General features: G+C 42.7%; 5 protein-coding genes across 10 annotated transcripts in view; all 5 read left to right on the top strand.

The window, feature by feature from the left end:
• Positions 1 to 385: 385 nt before the first annotated feature.
• LOC119129899 (transcription termination factor 1, mitochondrial) lies at positions 386 to 2,530 on the top strand. 2 transcript variants are annotated; one of them, XM_037263277.1, is made up of 2 exons: positions 386 to 404; positions 736 to 2,530. In XM_037263277.1, exon 2 carries the CDS (start codon positions 777 to 779, stop codon positions 1,920 to 1,922), a length of 1,146 nt encoding a protein of 381 aa, XP_037119172.1. In that variant the 5' UTR covers positions 386 to 404; positions 736 to 776; the 3' UTR covers positions 1,923 to 2,530. The 2 variants fall into 2 exon arrangements, with proteins under 2 accessions (XP_037119172.1, XP_037119171.1); XM_037263276.1 differs by having other exon boundaries at positions 390 to 434.
• Positions 1,978 to 15,538, top strand: part of dus3l (dihydrouridine synthase 3-like (S. cerevisiae)) — a 25,367-nt gene continuing 11,806 nt past the window's right edge. Inside the window, exons 1-17 of one of the 3 annotated variants that reach the window (XM_037263254.1) lie at positions 1,978 to 2,068; positions 2,201 to 2,530; positions 2,604 to 2,698; positions 2,910 to 3,153; positions 3,269 to 3,620; positions 3,704 to 3,771; positions 3,865 to 3,954; positions 4,024 to 4,065; positions 4,144 to 4,296; positions 4,405 to 4,521; positions 4,598 to 4,663; positions 4,750 to 4,860; positions 5,115 to 5,211; positions 5,286 to 5,361; positions 5,469 to 5,657; positions 5,725 to 5,853; positions 5,929 to 6,167. In XM_037263254.1, the coding sequence (XP_037119149.1) occupies positions 2,619 to 2,698; positions 2,910 to 3,153; positions 3,269 to 3,620; positions 3,704 to 3,771; positions 3,865 to 3,954; positions 4,024 to 4,065; positions 4,144 to 4,296; positions 4,405 to 4,521; positions 4,598 to 4,663; positions 4,750 to 4,860; positions 5,115 to 5,211; positions 5,286 to 5,361; positions 5,469 to 5,657; positions 5,725 to 5,853; positions 5,929 to 6,001 (1,887 nt within the window). In that variant the 5' untranslated portion in view covers positions 1,978 to 2,068; positions 2,201 to 2,530; positions 2,604 to 2,618 and the 3' untranslated portion in view covers positions 6,002 to 6,167. Of the gene's footprint in view, positions 2,069 to 2,200; positions 2,531 to 2,595; positions 2,699 to 2,909; positions 3,154 to 3,268; positions 3,621 to 3,703; positions 3,772 to 3,864; positions 3,955 to 4,023; positions 4,066 to 4,143; positions 4,297 to 4,404; positions 4,522 to 4,597; positions 4,664 to 4,749; positions 4,861 to 5,114; positions 5,212 to 5,285; positions 5,362 to 5,468; positions 5,658 to 5,724; positions 5,854 to 5,928; positions 6,168 to 12,894; positions 12,898 to 15,538 lie in introns of those variants that run through there. The other 2 variants (XR_005099314.1, XM_037263255.1) reach the window with 2 other exon arrangements.
• Positions 6,319 to 8,657, top strand: LOC119129897 (zona pellucida sperm-binding protein 1-like). Its single transcript, XM_037263273.1, has 9 exons — positions 6,319 to 6,748; positions 6,899 to 7,021; positions 7,125 to 7,294; positions 7,367 to 7,464; positions 7,541 to 7,689; positions 7,779 to 7,953; positions 8,024 to 8,159; positions 8,444 to 8,518; positions 8,585 to 8,657. Exons 1-9 carry the CDS (start codon positions 6,346 to 6,348, stop codon positions 8,591 to 8,593), a joined length of 1,338 nt encoding a protein of 445 aa, XP_037119168.1. The 5' UTR covers positions 6,319 to 6,345; the 3' UTR covers positions 8,594 to 8,657.
• Positions 9,038 to 13,841, top strand: cndp2 (carnosine dipeptidase 2). The gene is made up of 12 exons (XM_037263270.1): positions 9,038 to 9,283; positions 10,008 to 10,086; positions 10,156 to 10,299; positions 10,394 to 10,556; positions 11,421 to 11,509; positions 11,710 to 11,910; positions 11,986 to 12,070; positions 12,314 to 12,474; positions 12,546 to 12,710; positions 13,099 to 13,240; positions 13,480 to 13,627; positions 13,697 to 13,841. Exons 2-12 carry the CDS (start codon positions 10,027 to 10,029, stop codon positions 13,761 to 13,763), a joined length of 1,425 nt encoding a protein of 474 aa, XP_037119165.1. The 5' UTR covers positions 9,038 to 9,283; positions 10,008 to 10,026; the 3' UTR covers positions 13,764 to 13,841.
• The window catches only part of recql4 (RecQ helicase-like 4), a 15,085-nt gene continuing 13,505 nt past the window's right edge, over positions 13,959 to 15,538 (top strand). For 2 of the 3 annotated variants that reach the window (XM_037263243.1, XM_037263242.1), the window contains exons 1-5: positions 14,321 to 14,635; positions 14,722 to 14,755; positions 14,841 to 14,953; positions 15,051 to 15,197; positions 15,260 to 15,390. The gene's annotated coding sequence lies outside the window, so the exon portion shown is untranslated. Of the gene's footprint in view, positions 14,636 to 14,721; positions 14,756 to 14,840; positions 14,954 to 15,050; positions 15,198 to 15,259; positions 15,391 to 15,538 lie in introns of all 3 variants that reach the window. The other variant, XM_037263244.1, reaches the window with a different exon arrangement.

Genomic DNA, 15,538 nt, shown 5'->3' with positions numbered 1-15,538 from the left:
GAGTCTGTGTGTCTGAAGCCAGCATAAAGAAAAGATCATTTAAACATGTGGCTAAACTTTGAAAAACTAACAATATAACAGTAGAAACAATTTGGTGATGTCACTATGGCCTCTTAGGACACGTTACTGCTACTAAGTAACATACTAGTTGAAACTATTAGCAATGAACATTGTACTGTGTGTGTTTTTTTAATTCAAAATATGTAATGCAATCAAACGTATTATAGTGAAGCTGATAACTAAGCATGTAACCTCTTAAAACGTTTTAATTAAGTACAATGCGTTTTCATTCTTTTTGTGCTAAATAATGAATAGAAACCACAAGGTGGCGTTAGCTACATCGCGGGTGAATAACCAGACAAGAAAAAGAAAAAGATTAAAACAAAATCAACGAAGAAGAAAAGGTAACTTCGATTCTAATGTCTTATGAGCAGATATGTCAATTTTAACTAATGTAAAAGGTTATAACACAACTATATACAAACTAATATATTGTCTTCTGCTCGTCTTTCGTCTTTTCCTCTTTAAACGTTTTAGAATAACAGTGACGTTTAAATTTGTCTTGTTCTACAGACAAGTATTCACACTTCAAGCTGTTTTTTTTTTTATTAGAATTTATTGTAGTGCCACTTTGCCTAAAAATGTTGTTTAAATGTTGTTAATATAAGCTTAAACAATTATAATGTTATGTATGTCTAAATGTCTTGATGTTAAGTGTGATTATGCTATTTTCAGGTCCCATGATGGTAGTTGTAAGGAAATCACACTGATAAAAAATGGCTACTGCGCTCAAAGCATTTATTGGCCTCCACAGATTATTCACTTTCCAACAACCTTTTAAATGCATCACAGTGCGGTCTGTGACAACTTGCCCTCTGCCGAGGTTTTACAGTGTGGCACCGAAGGAGAATGATACCAAAGCATCTGTGAACCCTGAAAACAAATCTCTGCTGGAGAACTTGAATCAGTTGGGGGTAGATGTGAAGAAGGCGCGCCAGCGTCAGCCCGGCGTTCTCCGTAGGGTCTTCACAAATGAGCAGGGCCTGGCACTCTTCCTGCAGAGCAAAGGTGCCAGCCGCCAGATTGTTGCCAGCATCATATCGCGTTATCCACGTGCCATCACCCGTTCTCTGGATCATCTGGAGGAGCGCTGGCAGCTGTGGAGGAACATCTTCCAGACCGACACGGAGATTGTGTGCATCCTTGAACGCTCGCCCGAGTCATTCTTTCGCTCCAGTGACAACAGCAACTTGAAGAAGAACATAGCTTACCTGTCTTCACTAGGACTCAGCAACAAGGACCTTCATCGGCTGCTCACCACCGCACCGCGCATCTTCTCAAACAGGCTGGAGCTCAACAAGCAGATGGTGGAGTTCTTGGAGGACATCAGTGCTGAGCTCGGCGGGACTGGCTCCATGGAGTTTGCCAAAGCGATCATTTCCAGAAACCTTTACATTCTCATCCGGAGCACAAAAAGAGTCAAGGCGAACATCGACAACTTACAAGCGGCTCTCAAATTAAGCAACGCTGACCTCCTGGCCCTGCTTCAAGGGCCGGCTGCAAGAATCCTGGACCTCTCCAGTGAGTACTTAAAAAATAACATTACCAGCCTTAAGCAGAGGCTGCTTGTGCTGGGCCTTTGTGAAGATGATGTCAAAAAGATGATTGTCAGCTTTCCAACGCTTCTGTATACAAAGGAAATGACACTGAGCACAAAATTGGACTACCTCCTAAAAGAAGGAATCACAATTAAGCAGATACTGAAGAAGCCCAAGATATTGGACTACAGCATGGAGAATGTCACAGCCAAAATTGACAAGCTTCGCAGGGTCGGCTATGACTTCCAGGCACACGGCATCGGCGTCCTGGACTTGAGTCAGAAGCGATTTTCAGCCAAGATAGAGAAACTCGCGGAGGAGTAAATGGAGCCTTTAATATTCATATAATGTTGCTCTCCATTCAAAGTATATTTTGCTTTGAATGAATAATCTGCAGCTATTTGCAGCATGGGGGCTGTGCCCAGCTGCTGAAAACGGTAAATATATTTCATATAGTGAGAGCAACTTAAGTATTAATATTAGTTGCATTTTACTTTCTGTGTCTTAAAAACATGTGTTAATATGGCTTCTGCTGCAATTGTAAAAGCAAATAAGTAATTTAATAAAACAAATGTACATTACTCTTATAAAATACGACTGAGGAAAACGTTGCTTTCTTCGTACTTACTATATTATGATGATTGTAGCACCCGGGACGATGATGATGATGCACTGCATCCCCGGGACGGAACTAATGGTTTTCATATGTCGTTTCCGGACCCCTTTAAGCGATGGACTGAGTCATACTCACGCGTAGTTTAGCTTCTTTACTGTGACGGTAAACACATGTAAATAAAAACGACTTTCATACAGTGTTCACTGGCATTAAGAAATAGCTTATGCTTCGTCGTCGACTGTTTCAACTGCGATATTAACGTGGCGTTAGCCGCAAGCATAATAGCAGACGACAGGCTGTCAACACCGGCAAACTAGTAAGTAAGCGCCACGGCAGATGTTCACTATAAACGACTTACTACGATAATCGTGCATGTTGTACTTAAACAGAAACAAGCAGCTGTGATGGAAAAACCTGCAGAGGAAACGGCAGTTGCAAAAGTGACAGAGGCAGCAGTAAAGGGAGAAGCAGCCCTCAAACCCGAGTGAGTCGTTCAACTATGAACAACTACCAAACTCTTTTGGTTCGCTACTTGCTGATGCACCTATTCTCTAGTGTTTTTGTGCACTGTCCAAAGCCTTTTTAAAAATAAGTAATGCTTTTGCACCTTGTTGTTGCATGTCGGTGCAGGCCACTGCCTTTTCTAACCATCTTAACACCGAAACACGCTTGTGACCCCCCAACTGCATTTACAGATTCATCACCAGCAAAGAAAAATTCCATGAGTTTCTTGACTCCCATTGCCCGAAGGGAGGCGAGAACAAAGTGACGGAGGAGCACTCTGGGGAGCCTGAAACAAAAAAGGTGAAGTTAGACACAGAGGATGTAAACAAAGGCGCCAAAGTGGATGGCAAACGACTGAGGGGGCAGAACAAGTCAAGGCCGCACAAGAAACCCACGACGTACGATGAAAAGAGGCTGTGTGCCTCAGTTATTCAGGTAGGAATTTGAACAAGATTTCTATTTTCTACACGGCTTGCCCTAATTAGGTGAGCTGAAGCCAGAGTTAACCTGTTGCGATTGGATGTTCTCAATGCCCGTTCCTCATTGTCAGGGCAACAAGCAATGTCCTTACGGCGACAAGTGCCATTTCTACCACGACGTTGCCACCTACTTGGCCAACAAGCCCGCCGACATCGGTGAACGCTGCCACGTGTACGACACTTTTGGTAAGTGTGCGTATGGCCTTTCCTGTCGCTTCGCCAAGGCGCACACCACGGCGGAACTGAAGAGCGCCGAGAACGCCGACGTGGTGAAAATCTACGAGGGCCGCACGCCGGTCAGGAACAGCCTAAGTAAAGAGCTGCAGAATCGTCTGAGGAAGCATGCCGTTGATTTCGACAAGTCGGCAGAGTACCTCAAGACGCTTAACAACAACAAGGATAAAAAAGAACAGCAGGGCAATGGTAGGAAGTCATTTACAGCGGTTCTCAAACTGGTGTTCACAGTTATTTGGAAGTTTGCAAAATGATGTGGTGTCTTTTACCAGGTGCTGCAGATTTACCAGCAGAACAGACGACCCAATCAAAATGTGAATCCACTGATTCAGAAACACTGGTAAAAAAAAAAGTAGCTACTTGATCTGACTTAAATACGTCAGGATGAAACACACCCAAGTGTTCGATTTACACCGAATCTCTTTATTTTCAGGGGAGCTCTGAGAAGTCGTCCACTGTGAAAACTGTCGGTGCGTTGACCGATGTAGATGTCATCAAGTTACGAGCGTGTGAGAAAAAGCAGGTAGCTTTCCACCCTCCCTGTATTTTATTTTTAGAAACAAAAGACTGAATGAATGTTTTGTCTTTGAAGGTGGACTTCCGAGACAAACTCTACCTTGCCCCGTTAACAACCGTAAGCGCCTCGAGAGCGGACGTTTCACACGCGCCATTGCCGCAGCCGTTCATTGTCGGCCTCCTCCTCTTTCCTCAGTGCGGCAACCTGCCGTTCCGCCGCGTCTGCAAGCGTCTGGGAGCTGATATCACCTGCGGCGAGATGGCCATGTGCACCAATCTGCTTCAGGGTCAGCAGTCCGAGTGGGCCTTGCTCAAGAGGCACGAGAGTGAAGATCTCTTTGGAGTTCAGGTTCGAAAACAAGTGGAAAGGCCACCACACACCAAAATGGCCGTGTAAAATAGTTAATTTTTTAGCTCCTTGAGTCTTTTTATTTATTTACTTTTTTTTTTTTTTTAGGTGGAGGGCTGCTTCCCCGACACCATGACGAGATGCGCCGAGCTCATCAACAACAACACAGAGGTAGACTTTGTGGACATCAACTCGGGGTGCCCCATTGACCTCGTGTATAAAAAGGTGAGCTTTTTTTTCCCCCGCTATGTTGTCTCTTAAAACACACAAGCCTGACTCATGTTTGTTTTTTGGTCCTCAGGGTGGGGGCTGCGGCTTGATGACCCGCACCCGCAAATTTGAACAGATAGTACGGGGAATGAACTACGTGAGTGTGCATTTTCAAATGATTAGGTGCAATTTTTTGAGGAAACAAATATTTGTTTATTTAATTTTTTCTCTTTTCTACTATAGGTGCTGGATGTCCCTTTAACAGTAAAGATCCGCACCGGCGTTCACGAGAAGAACAACATCGCACATAAACTCATCCCAGAGATGAAGAATTGGGGAGTGTCTATGATCACAGTAATTATTTTTTCTCCAAATTATTTTGCCTATAAAAGTTATGTTAAATAATTATTCGAGGTTTTCATTCACTGGTTTTTGCAGTGTGTTGTCTGTGTACTTGGATTTTTTTCCTCTTGACTGTTTGCCGCCGTCTCAACTTCGCAAATGAAATGTTATTTTCAATTGCCGCCTTACCTGGTGAAATAAAATTAAATAAAATGAGCTTAAGCAGTAAATTGCCTGCTTAATTTTTTCTTCATGTGGAACTTTAGCTGCATGGCCGCTCCAGAGAGCAACGCTACACCAAGCTGGCCGATTGGGACTACATCACTGCCTGCTCCAAGCTGGCCAGCCCCATCCCACTCTTTGGTAGAATTGGAAAGATTGATCCATCTGAAACAATTGTTGCATTTTTAAACATGCATTGATGTTTTTCTCGTTAGGTAATGGCGATATTCTGTCCTATGAGGATGCCATGAGAGCCAAAGAGACAGGCGTTTCTGGAATCATGATTGCAAGGTTGGTGTTTCTTTTAGTTCCAAATCAAACTATGGACTTAACTGCAGAGAGTACCTGGCCATTATGCTGTGGAAAATGTATGTATTATAATTCTGATCATATACCAGGGGTGCATTGGTGAAGCCATGGCTCTTCACGGAAATCAAGGAGAGCCGTCACTGGGACATTTCGTCGGCCGAGCGCTTGGACATCCTCCGGGACTTCAGTAACTATGGCCTGGAGCACTGGGGCTCGGACACACGCGGCGTGGAAAAGACACGCACCTTCATGCTTGAGTGGCTTTCCTTTATGTGCAGGTGGGACGCTTGTTTCAGGAGCAACCTTTCACATGCGAACTTTGTAACGCATTAAAACGTATTTTAGGTACATTCCAGTGGGACTGCTGGAGCGAGTGCCGGTGAAGATCAACGAGAGGCCACCCTACTACATGGGGAGGAACCACTTGGAGTCCCTGATGGCCAGTCAAAACGTCGGCGACTGGATCAGGATCAGGTGAGCGGACAACCTGTTCCATCAGGAGTCTTTTTTCATTTGTGCTTTCTTTCAAATGTTTTGTTTGTTTTCCAGTGAAATGCTGCTTGGACCCGTGCCCCCAAATTTCAACTTCTTGCCCAAACATAAAGCCAATTCATACAAGTGATTTATACTTTTTCCTCAACGAGAACCATAAAGACAATGTGATTTATTTTTATTTTATTTTTTTGTGGCTGAGACTCAAGTAATCAAGTGCGTTCTGGCTAATAAGTTAATTTGTGTTTGGGTACACTTGTACATGCAATAAAGCCACAACCAAATTTGTATTTAAACAATGTATGAGTCACTTTTGTTCACACAAAATAAACATAATTAAGCCTATGATCAAATCAAATATGGCTGACATTGCACACCTGCCTCCTAATTGGCTGGGGTTTGACAAATCACAAGCCACCAGCGGTGATCAGTTAAGTACCTGGACCAAGGTGTGGCAGTTGCATTGGTTCTGCCATGTCACATTTGTTTTCTTTTGGGGTCCATATGGCTCACCTGTGGCTGCTGGTGGTCATGACCTGGGGTCTCCTGGTTTGGGGATGGGATCAGGAAGGTGAAACATCACTTTCTGTAGAACTGAAACCCGAGACTGGGGTGTTGGATGATGCCGATGCGAAAAGCAGTCAATACAACAATGACGGCGAAGGGACTTTACCTGATCCTGAGGAACCCGATCTGGGAAAGGGAAGTTGGGCAACAAGCAGAACTCAGGAGGACTCTGTCGAGCCCTCCTCAAGGGTATGTAAGAGCGCCACTGATTCCACCCCGAGCCCATTGCCTCGCTCAGGCGACCCACCTAGGGCACCCGCGTCAAGGTGTCGCACACCGCCACCCCTGCAAACGCCACCAAGGGCTCAACGTGAGTGCAAAGTGACACTTCATACATGATATACTCCTAGTGGGAGTCAATCTGCCATTTAGGGGTAGTTTGGTTTAATTGGTATTGTGACTATTTTGGAAAAATGTCTCCAAACATTTTGAACACCCCTGATTTAATATTTAATTTCAGACTGTACCGTGGCCCCCGAAGAACAACTGCTTTGTGGCCATTCCGGAATTTTGCCCGTTGACTGCGAGGCCATGGGATGCTGTGTGAATCTAACTTCGCATACATGCTTCTATCCAATGGATGGTGATTTTATTTTTTCTTCTAATAAAAGTTGCACTTGCACTATTTCAGGCTTTTTTTTTTTACAGTGTTTAGCTTTCCAATTAACGTCAAATTTTCCACACAGAGTGCACGGTAGATCTCCATTTTGTTTTCATTATCCGGTCCACATACGCATCCATGCCTGTTGACCCCACCCAGCTTGTGATTCCCGGAACAAAGTGCAAACCCGCTGTGGTGAATTCCAACTTTGCCATCTTTAAGTTTAAAGTAACAGAGTGTGGAACGCATATGTATGTAAGTTGTCACTCAGTCGCATGCAGACTTGCTTGCTTTCTCCTGCCTCAAAACACCCCAATTGACTTCCAGGAAATTGGCTTGACAAGGTTCTACCTGGCTGAGGTCCAGACACTAGTCCAAGCTCTCAACCTCAAGTATGGCATCATCACAAGAACTGATCCGTTAAGGTTGTCAATGTTACACCAGCGACAAAAGTTTTCCCCACCGGCGGCGATGTCATTACAAATGTCCCTTCAATTTTAGGTTCCTGGTGGAGTGTCGCTACGGATTGGCTGCCCGTGACCAGCAGCCGTTGGCCAGCGTCGGCTTCATGGTGAAGATCCCAAGTCGCAATGTGCCGACGTCCATCTACTCTGATGGTTTATACGGTGTTCAATTGAGGATCGCAACAGGTTGGGATTCGCAGATTAATCCGTGATCCTGTGATTGATTACTTTGATATCACCCTGTCTGTTTTGGTGTTGTGCTTAATTCCAAACAGATAAGACCTTTTCTACTTTCCTGCCTTCTTTCCCTAAATTGCGGTACATCCTTGGCAAACCTGTGTATTTGCAGCTGCGACTGTTTTCTCCCAAACCCAAAGCGACCATTCTGGTCAAGTACTGTCTGGCGTTCCCTCGCTCAGCAAAAAATGCCCTGGTGCTCGTTTACGAAGGGTAAGCCATCATCTCAACCCACCAACCTCGATTGCTGTTTTTATCTGATTTACGAGGTTTCTCACTGTAGGTGTGCCAATCCTTATGATCCAAGTGTGGCCATTCTGCAAGTGAGCGATTTGCCCCAAAATCGCCATCAGAGGCATTTTGAGGTCAAGGCATTCCAGTTTATGGATGTTAAGACGAAGAGGTACCTCGATGAGCAAGTGAGTATCTGGAAAGCCATTAGAGTGGAGCTTCTACTGATTCTTATTGCTTGAAACAATGTAAAGATGTTTGAGCATGTGTTCAATAGCCAGTTTAAGGTCCATGTAGCAGTAGTAAGACAATTTAGTGCACAAAGCAAATGACCAGGGTGAATTTGTAGTAGTCGCCAAGTCATTTTATTAGTACTTGGAATTGTCTTGTACAACTGCACAGACCTGAAGCTTGATATTTGATATAGAATAAAAACTCCAATAACTATCATACTTAATTTTGCCCTTTACAGATCCACTTTATGTGCTCTTCTGAAGTTTGCTGGTCAGATGAGAAAACTTGCGAAGAGCGCTGCTTTGATGGAAAAGTGAGATTGTAAATATTGCATGATGGTGTTAGAGTAAAACTATTTTAATGTTACTTTTTTTTGCAGGAATCTTAAGGACTCGTAGCCTATGGACGAAAACCTACATTTTATTGTACATTAAATAAAGTTGCCAAATGTATCCTGTTGTGCATTTAATCAAACAAGCTGCTGAATGGATCATGTTGGGCTTTTAAATCTCCTCCCATAATGTGTCCGGTAAAGGTCACTCATTTGTTTGTTAAAACTGGATTAAGGCTTGTACAAAGGCGGAGCTCAAATTAGAATGCTGTTGCAAACTGAATATTTAATTTATTTGAAAAAAGTGGAACGTCAGACTAATGACGTCACTCGATAACTATTCGATTGTATTAGCATGTTTTAGTTAACATGCTTTATTTTCGTCCCAATACTAAAAATAATTCATGTTTATCTACTGTTTACGTGTTTGATTCTAATTCGATTATTTAAAAAAAAAAAAAAAAAAAAGACCAACTCATTTGCAGTAACCCACAATCCTTTGCGGAACAAACACGAGAGCAAAATATCAAAACATTTAAGCCCATTTTCACGTCCTCTCTCTGTTTTGTAAACCTGTTCATCTAACAAATACAACTTTTACGTCAATTTGCAGTTTTGGTTTTGGTTGGGAGTGTTGCAGTATTTTTCTTTTTTAATTATTACGACGACGAAGCCGGGCGGCGTACTCCAAAGCATTCGTCAGACTGGGGGAGTGACGTTAATAAATTGGCCGCACGAGTTTTAAAAGTGAGTAGGAAATTATTCTATCAAATCATTGTTTATCCTTATTCCTCAAACGGTTCAACTGTGTTATTGCAAAGTATTTTAAAGAAAACGTTTTCCCCCCTATCCGATTTACTTGAAATAGCACTGCTATCGACCACGAACCTGACGGCTAGCTACTTGTCGCCCTCGGTTTAAACTCTTTGGTCTAAGAAAATACAACACTAAACGAATGCTTAATTACCCTTAAAATGCTGCTGCTGTTGATAAATGTCAATCATGAGTCCTTTTCATTGAAGCAAGACAATTTATTTATTGCATCATTCATATCCAAGGCAATGCCGTATAGCTTTGAAGGTACAGAAAAAGAATGATTAAAGACAAAATTGAATGAAAATAAGATACGACCCCACCCTTAAAGCAGCTGTAATGCAGATATTCAACATAACAGTAAAGTCACAAAAGCACAAGGGATCTGTCAGAGCCAGCTAAGTCTTCGTTTGCAGCCCAATTTCTAACTGGTTTTTCATGAAACTCAAAAGTTTCCGTTTGGTGGGGTGTGTCAAGACTTGAGGGTGCATTTCCCAAAATCAACAGAATGTAAGACTGCAGATGTAGTTAGTTCCCTGTGCTCTTTGGGTAACCACACACTGCTGTCAGCAAAGTAGGTGGAGTTAGACTCATGCACAGCTCATAAAGCAGTGCTAAGGTGGAGTTTGTCTCACTATTCTCCCTCTGTCATTCTCAGCTATTTCCAACCAGACAAAATGGCTCATCTCCCTGCTCTTTTCAAGTATGTGGATGAACACCAGGAGATATACATAGAGGTAAGATGATGCTACTCTAAATCCTCTACTGTAAAAAAAAATATATGTTGATACATGTATCTTGACCAGCGCCTGGCGGAATGGGTGGGCGTCCAGAGCGTGTCCGCCTGGCCGGAGAAGCGCGGCGAGATCAAGAAGATGATGCAAATGGCTGCTAAGGACATTGTGCGGCTGGGTGGCACAGTGGAGATGGTGGACATAGGCCAGCAGGAGGTATGACCAAACACACTAATAGAACTAATCAGCATCAACAGAAGAAAGAATTTGACATTAAAAAAAGGTTTGAGAGTGTTTCTATTTGTTGCAGCTTTCCAGCGGGGACAAGATCCCCCTGCCTCCAATCATCCTGGGACATCTGGGCTCAGACCCGGGAAAGAAGACGGTGTGCATCTACGGCCACCTCGATGTCCAGCCGGCCAACATCGACGACGGCTGGGACACGGAGCCGTTCACTCTGGTGGAGAAAGATGGTGAGCATGAATGAAATGAAAAGTGGAAGTAACAGCTCGCCGACATACTTCAGGATTAAGTGTACAAAAGGGAGTCTTACAGAAACTGAAAATGTAGAGACAAAACTTTTTGACACTTTGAATATAGAGACATTTTCAGTTTTTTTTTTTACACTTAATCATGAAGTATGTCAGTGAGCTGTTACTTTCACTTTTCAATTCAGGCTGTTTTCGGCTGACCTGTTTTGATATGGCACATTTGAGAAGTTAACATACCTCAGGTGAGAAAGCCTGCTAAGTTTATTTTTCAGCTGCACAGTAGGTTTTATGTTTACTGCTCCAAGCATGGTAGGACGTGCAGCTTTTATCATCGTTGACGCTCATTACCAAAGTCCCTTTTCCAAGTCATCATGTCTTATCTCTCTACTCGCAAAGTAGAACTCGGTAGTAAGTGTCATTATCTTGCTTTGTTGTCGCTGTTGTAGAAGTGTGGACTTTCAAGCGCTTGTATGGACTGATGATCCACTAAGATCACATTTGCGGTGATCAGTCAGCTGACAGAAAGCAGCACCTCCTCCACATCCTCTTCCCGTCTCTTTGTTTTTGCCTGTTCAGCATTTATTTTGCTCATCTGTGCTACAATAAGAAAATGTATTCAGCTAAAAAACATTTGGAACAGTGGTTCTAAAGCCCAGACCTCAGTCCAAAGTTCCTGGTTTTTTTTTTTGTATCCATTATAAATTAACTTACTCACCTGTGTTACGATAACAACTATTTGGATAATCTTTACAAAGCTGCCTCATGCATAAAAATATAATTTCATAGCCATAGACAAAAAACGTTTAGAGAGTTGTAAAATAAACTTTTTTGTGTGTGTGTGCACAGGAAAGCTCTATGGCAGAGGCTCCACTGATGACAAAGGTCCCGTGTTGGCTTGGTTTAACTGTATCGAAGCCTACCAGAAGATCCAGCAGGTAAACTTTCAGCAAGAATGTATCAACACCTTGATTGCTTGACGACCACTATTGAGTGTCCAAAGTTCTCCATGCAAAATGGCTTCTCACTACAGTCACTTAATCATTAATCCAACTGGCATCAATCACAGCATTTGTTGCTTCTACCAACTTTGTTTGTTTTAATTCGTATTTATTATGAGATGCCTCTTACTTGGCAGGAGCTTCCCATCAACATCAAGTTCTGCTTTGAGGGCATGGAGGAGTCAGGATCAGAGGGCCTGGATGAATTGGTCTTCTCTCGCAAGGACAGCTTCTTCAAAGACGTGGACTACGTTTGCATCTCGGACAACTACTGGCTGGGCAAGACCAAGCCCTGCATCACCTACGGCCTGAGAGGAATCTGCTACTTCTTTATCGAGGTTGACATCTTGACTTTTTGTTTTGAGGCTTTGACCCACAGCATTGTTTGTAACAGCTTGGCGCTATTTTTAAAGGTGGACGGATGTGAGAAGGACCTGCACTCGGGTGTTTTTGGCGGCTCTGTTCATGAGGCCATGACGGACCTTATTTCACTTATGGGCAAGTGAAACTGCTGTTTGTTCTTCTAGCTGACAGTGCATAAAGAAAGGGAACTTATTGTATCTCAAACTGGAGCTGAGGCTTAGTCAGTGTGAAGGGATTTTTTTTTTTTTTTTTTTTTTTTTTATACAAAAGATGCCCTCACATTCTCTGAGTTTTGGAGCACATATGAAGAGTGGTGGCATCTCCACATTCTCCACTTTCCACAAATCTGACCGTTTGCTTTTTCTCTCTTTTTTTAAGGCTCGCTGTTGGACAGGAGAGGGAAGATCTTGATTCCTGGCATGTACGACGACGTGGCTCCTTTAACGGACGACGAGAGGCAACTTTACGAGAAGATCGAGTTTGACTTGGAGGAGTACTGTAAAGACGTCGGAGTAGGGCAGCTACTGCACAGCACCAAGGCAAGCCAAGGCTGTCGTGATGGGAGAAGCGAGGCCATAGCGCATTTGGTTAACTGATTTCTTTCTTGCAGGAGCAAATCTTAATGCATCGCTGGAGGTACCCCTCGCTTTCTCTGCACGGCATCGAGGGTGCTTTCTCCGATACGGGCGCCAAGACGGTTATCCCCCGCAAAGTCAACGGCAAATTCTCCATCCGCCTGGTGCCTGACATGGATCCCAAAGTTGTGGAGAAGAAAGTAAGATAAAACAGTTTACATTTAAAAACCAATTAATTTTATTGTAATCAAATGAAATAAAACTAAATAATTTAAAAAAATTGCTCAGCCATTTTGTGGTAGTCAGTATGGGACTTCGTGGTTTGCCAGAAGTGGCTGTCCCTGCAAACCTAAAAATAAAACCTGCTAGTCCATACACTTTGAGGAAGTAGATCTCTTTGCCCGTTAGGATTTTTTTTTTTTTTAAAACTATATGGTAGTGACATTTTTTAACTTAGTCACACTTAAAAAGTTGACTCGCTCACTCACTCACCATCATTCTAAATCACCAGTGGCTCAGTATCACACAAGTCAATATTTCTGTGTTTATTTTGTATTTATTCATCACATTCATTATTTGGGTTTTCAGGTGACTGACTATCTGCAAAAGAAGTTTGCAGAACTGGAGAGCCCCAACAAGCTGAAAGTGTCAATGGGCCACGGGGCCAAAGCCTGGGTGTCTGACTTCAACCATCCGCACTATATGGCGGGTCGCAAAGCCATGAAGACGGGTATGTACTGCTTGTCACGGAGGTGGCAGGAGTACTCAAATTCTGTACTTAATTAAGTAAAAGTATGGGTTATTACGTTTAAAACAAAAAACTGGTAAAATTAGGACTTATCGAAATAGTCTCCTCACTGCTGTTCAAATGCCAGGTTTTATGACGCAACATTTCTTCCCACTACTTTCTTGTCAATCTCTACACTGGCAACCTCTTGGTTTAAATCATCTGGCTCTATCGCATGACAGTCTTTGGCGTGGAACCAGACCTGACACGCGAGGGCGGCAGTATCCCCGTTACCCTGACCTTCCAGGAGGCGACAGGGCGCAACGTCATGTTGCTTCCTGTCGGTTCCTCTGACGACGGAGCGCACTCCCAGAACGAAAAACTCAACAGGTGCTTGTCTTTTTTACAGCCTTTTCTTCAAGCCTCGTGAGTCATGTTCTTTATTTTGTTTATTCTCAGAACAAACTACATTCAGGGGATTAAGATGCTGGGTGCGTATTTCCATGAGGTGTCCCAACTGGAATAGACCCCATTGTCACAATCACATACACTGCTGCTGAATTAAATAGCTGACAATAATAAAAACATTTTCTTTGTTACTCTATTCCTGGCTGATGTATGTCTCACTAACCCTAAAAGGTACCGTATATTATTACGTATATTATTCATATCAACCAGAAATGTATGATGAATTATGACACCAAAACAGTATGAACGTTTCAACCCATCGTAAGTATAAGATTAGATTATTTTTTATTTTAATTTGACCAAATTACTGTTTTACTGTACTTTATTTGAAACAGAGTCCTCTGCTCTGTGAAAAGTGCTACTGTGAATTAAATGTACTGTACAGAATTCCACGTTAAGCGTGACTGTCACTTTAAATGAGGACACGTGTTTATTTGGAACCCGGATATCCGTCTCATAATTGACACATTCTTCAACACAAATTTTATAGCGCTTCACAATGTATTTTCACGCATTTTAATCAGCACAAATACATTTCATATTAATTAAATGATCGTAGGGTTCAGACTACGTTGAATTATGCCTTTTAATTTGTATATATAGTTTGAGAAAAGGGGGATAAAGAAATAAACCTGGCAACACAAGCAGCCATTTTCCGCGGCGGGAAAATCTTAAAAAAAACACGGAAGTGGTTTGTTTTCCAGCTCGGGTACGTCCTTGTTCGCTATATCAGTGCTTGTTTTCCCCTTAAACTCGGATTAAATTCGTCTAATGTGTCATGTTAAACTTCCCTAAACATGTCCCGAAGTTTATCTAATAGTTTAGACTAAAGCTCTCGGTTCTATTATGGACCGCTACAACGAGGTAAAACTCCTGTTGAAAAGCTGGGAGCAAGGTTTTGTCAAAGAGAACCAAAGGAAACCAGTCAAGGTAATTTGTTTGTGCTTTTTACGTGACTTTTTTTTGGTATTATTACAGTTAAAACAATTCTGACTATGTTTCCATAAAACGTTCAGGAGGACATTGACAAAGCTTCAGAGGACACTAGGAGTAAGTGCACACGTAACGGTTGTCTGTTTTTGTGTACGTACTGTACTTGTAAAATAATTTTATTGAATACCCTGCCCTTTTCCAGATTTATACAAAGAATACCATCATTTAAAACTAGCCAAAGAGAAAAGTGGCAGCAGCAGTTGTAACAATGCAACCAGAATTAACACCAAATCGTCTGAATCTGCACCTCTGAAGGTAACTAATGCATGCTTCTTTTTTTTTCTCCAACCTTTTCAAACGACACAAAGACAATATACAATGACTAACCCTTCAGTCTTATTGTTCTGCTCAGGACTGCTGGGGTTCTCACCTGAATCGCAGTGTTTTACCGGCTTCTTCGCCCAGGCCCCTTAGTGCCTTGGACAGAGATTCTCTCAAGGCTTCTGCGCAATATTACGGCCTCAAACTAAAAACCAACCTGGCGACACTGACTAGCAAGGTAGCTCAAGGGCAAAGCTGAGGATGTGTGGTTATCTTATTAATGTGTGCTTTTTGTTACAGGAGAAACCAGTCACGTTGAAAAAATCTGGACGTGTGCCTGTGAACTTTTTAAAAAAAGATGCTCAAAGTGTACAGAAGAATAACGCTGTCCCCACATCCTTTGATGCAGAATCCAGCCCCTTATCACCAAGGTGAGGGAGACAAGATGGCGGAGATGGTGGGGGCAATTACCGTTCATTCTGATGCGTAATCAATGTTCTGCTAACCAAAACAGTCGCCTTGAAAGAGGAACGTAAACAATCAGCGTGTGGCCTTCTCTCAAGTTCTTTATTTTTCACT

The sequence above is a fragment of the Syngnathus acus genome, chromosome 11 (genome assembly GCF_901709675.1).
Source record: "Syngnathus acus chromosome 11, fSynAcu1.2, whole genome shotgun sequence".
Taxonomy (NCBI): domain Eukaryota; kingdom Metazoa; phylum Chordata; class Actinopteri; order Syngnathiformes; family Syngnathidae; genus Syngnathus; species Syngnathus acus.
This window is presented reverse-complemented; position numbering and strand designations above follow the sequence as displayed.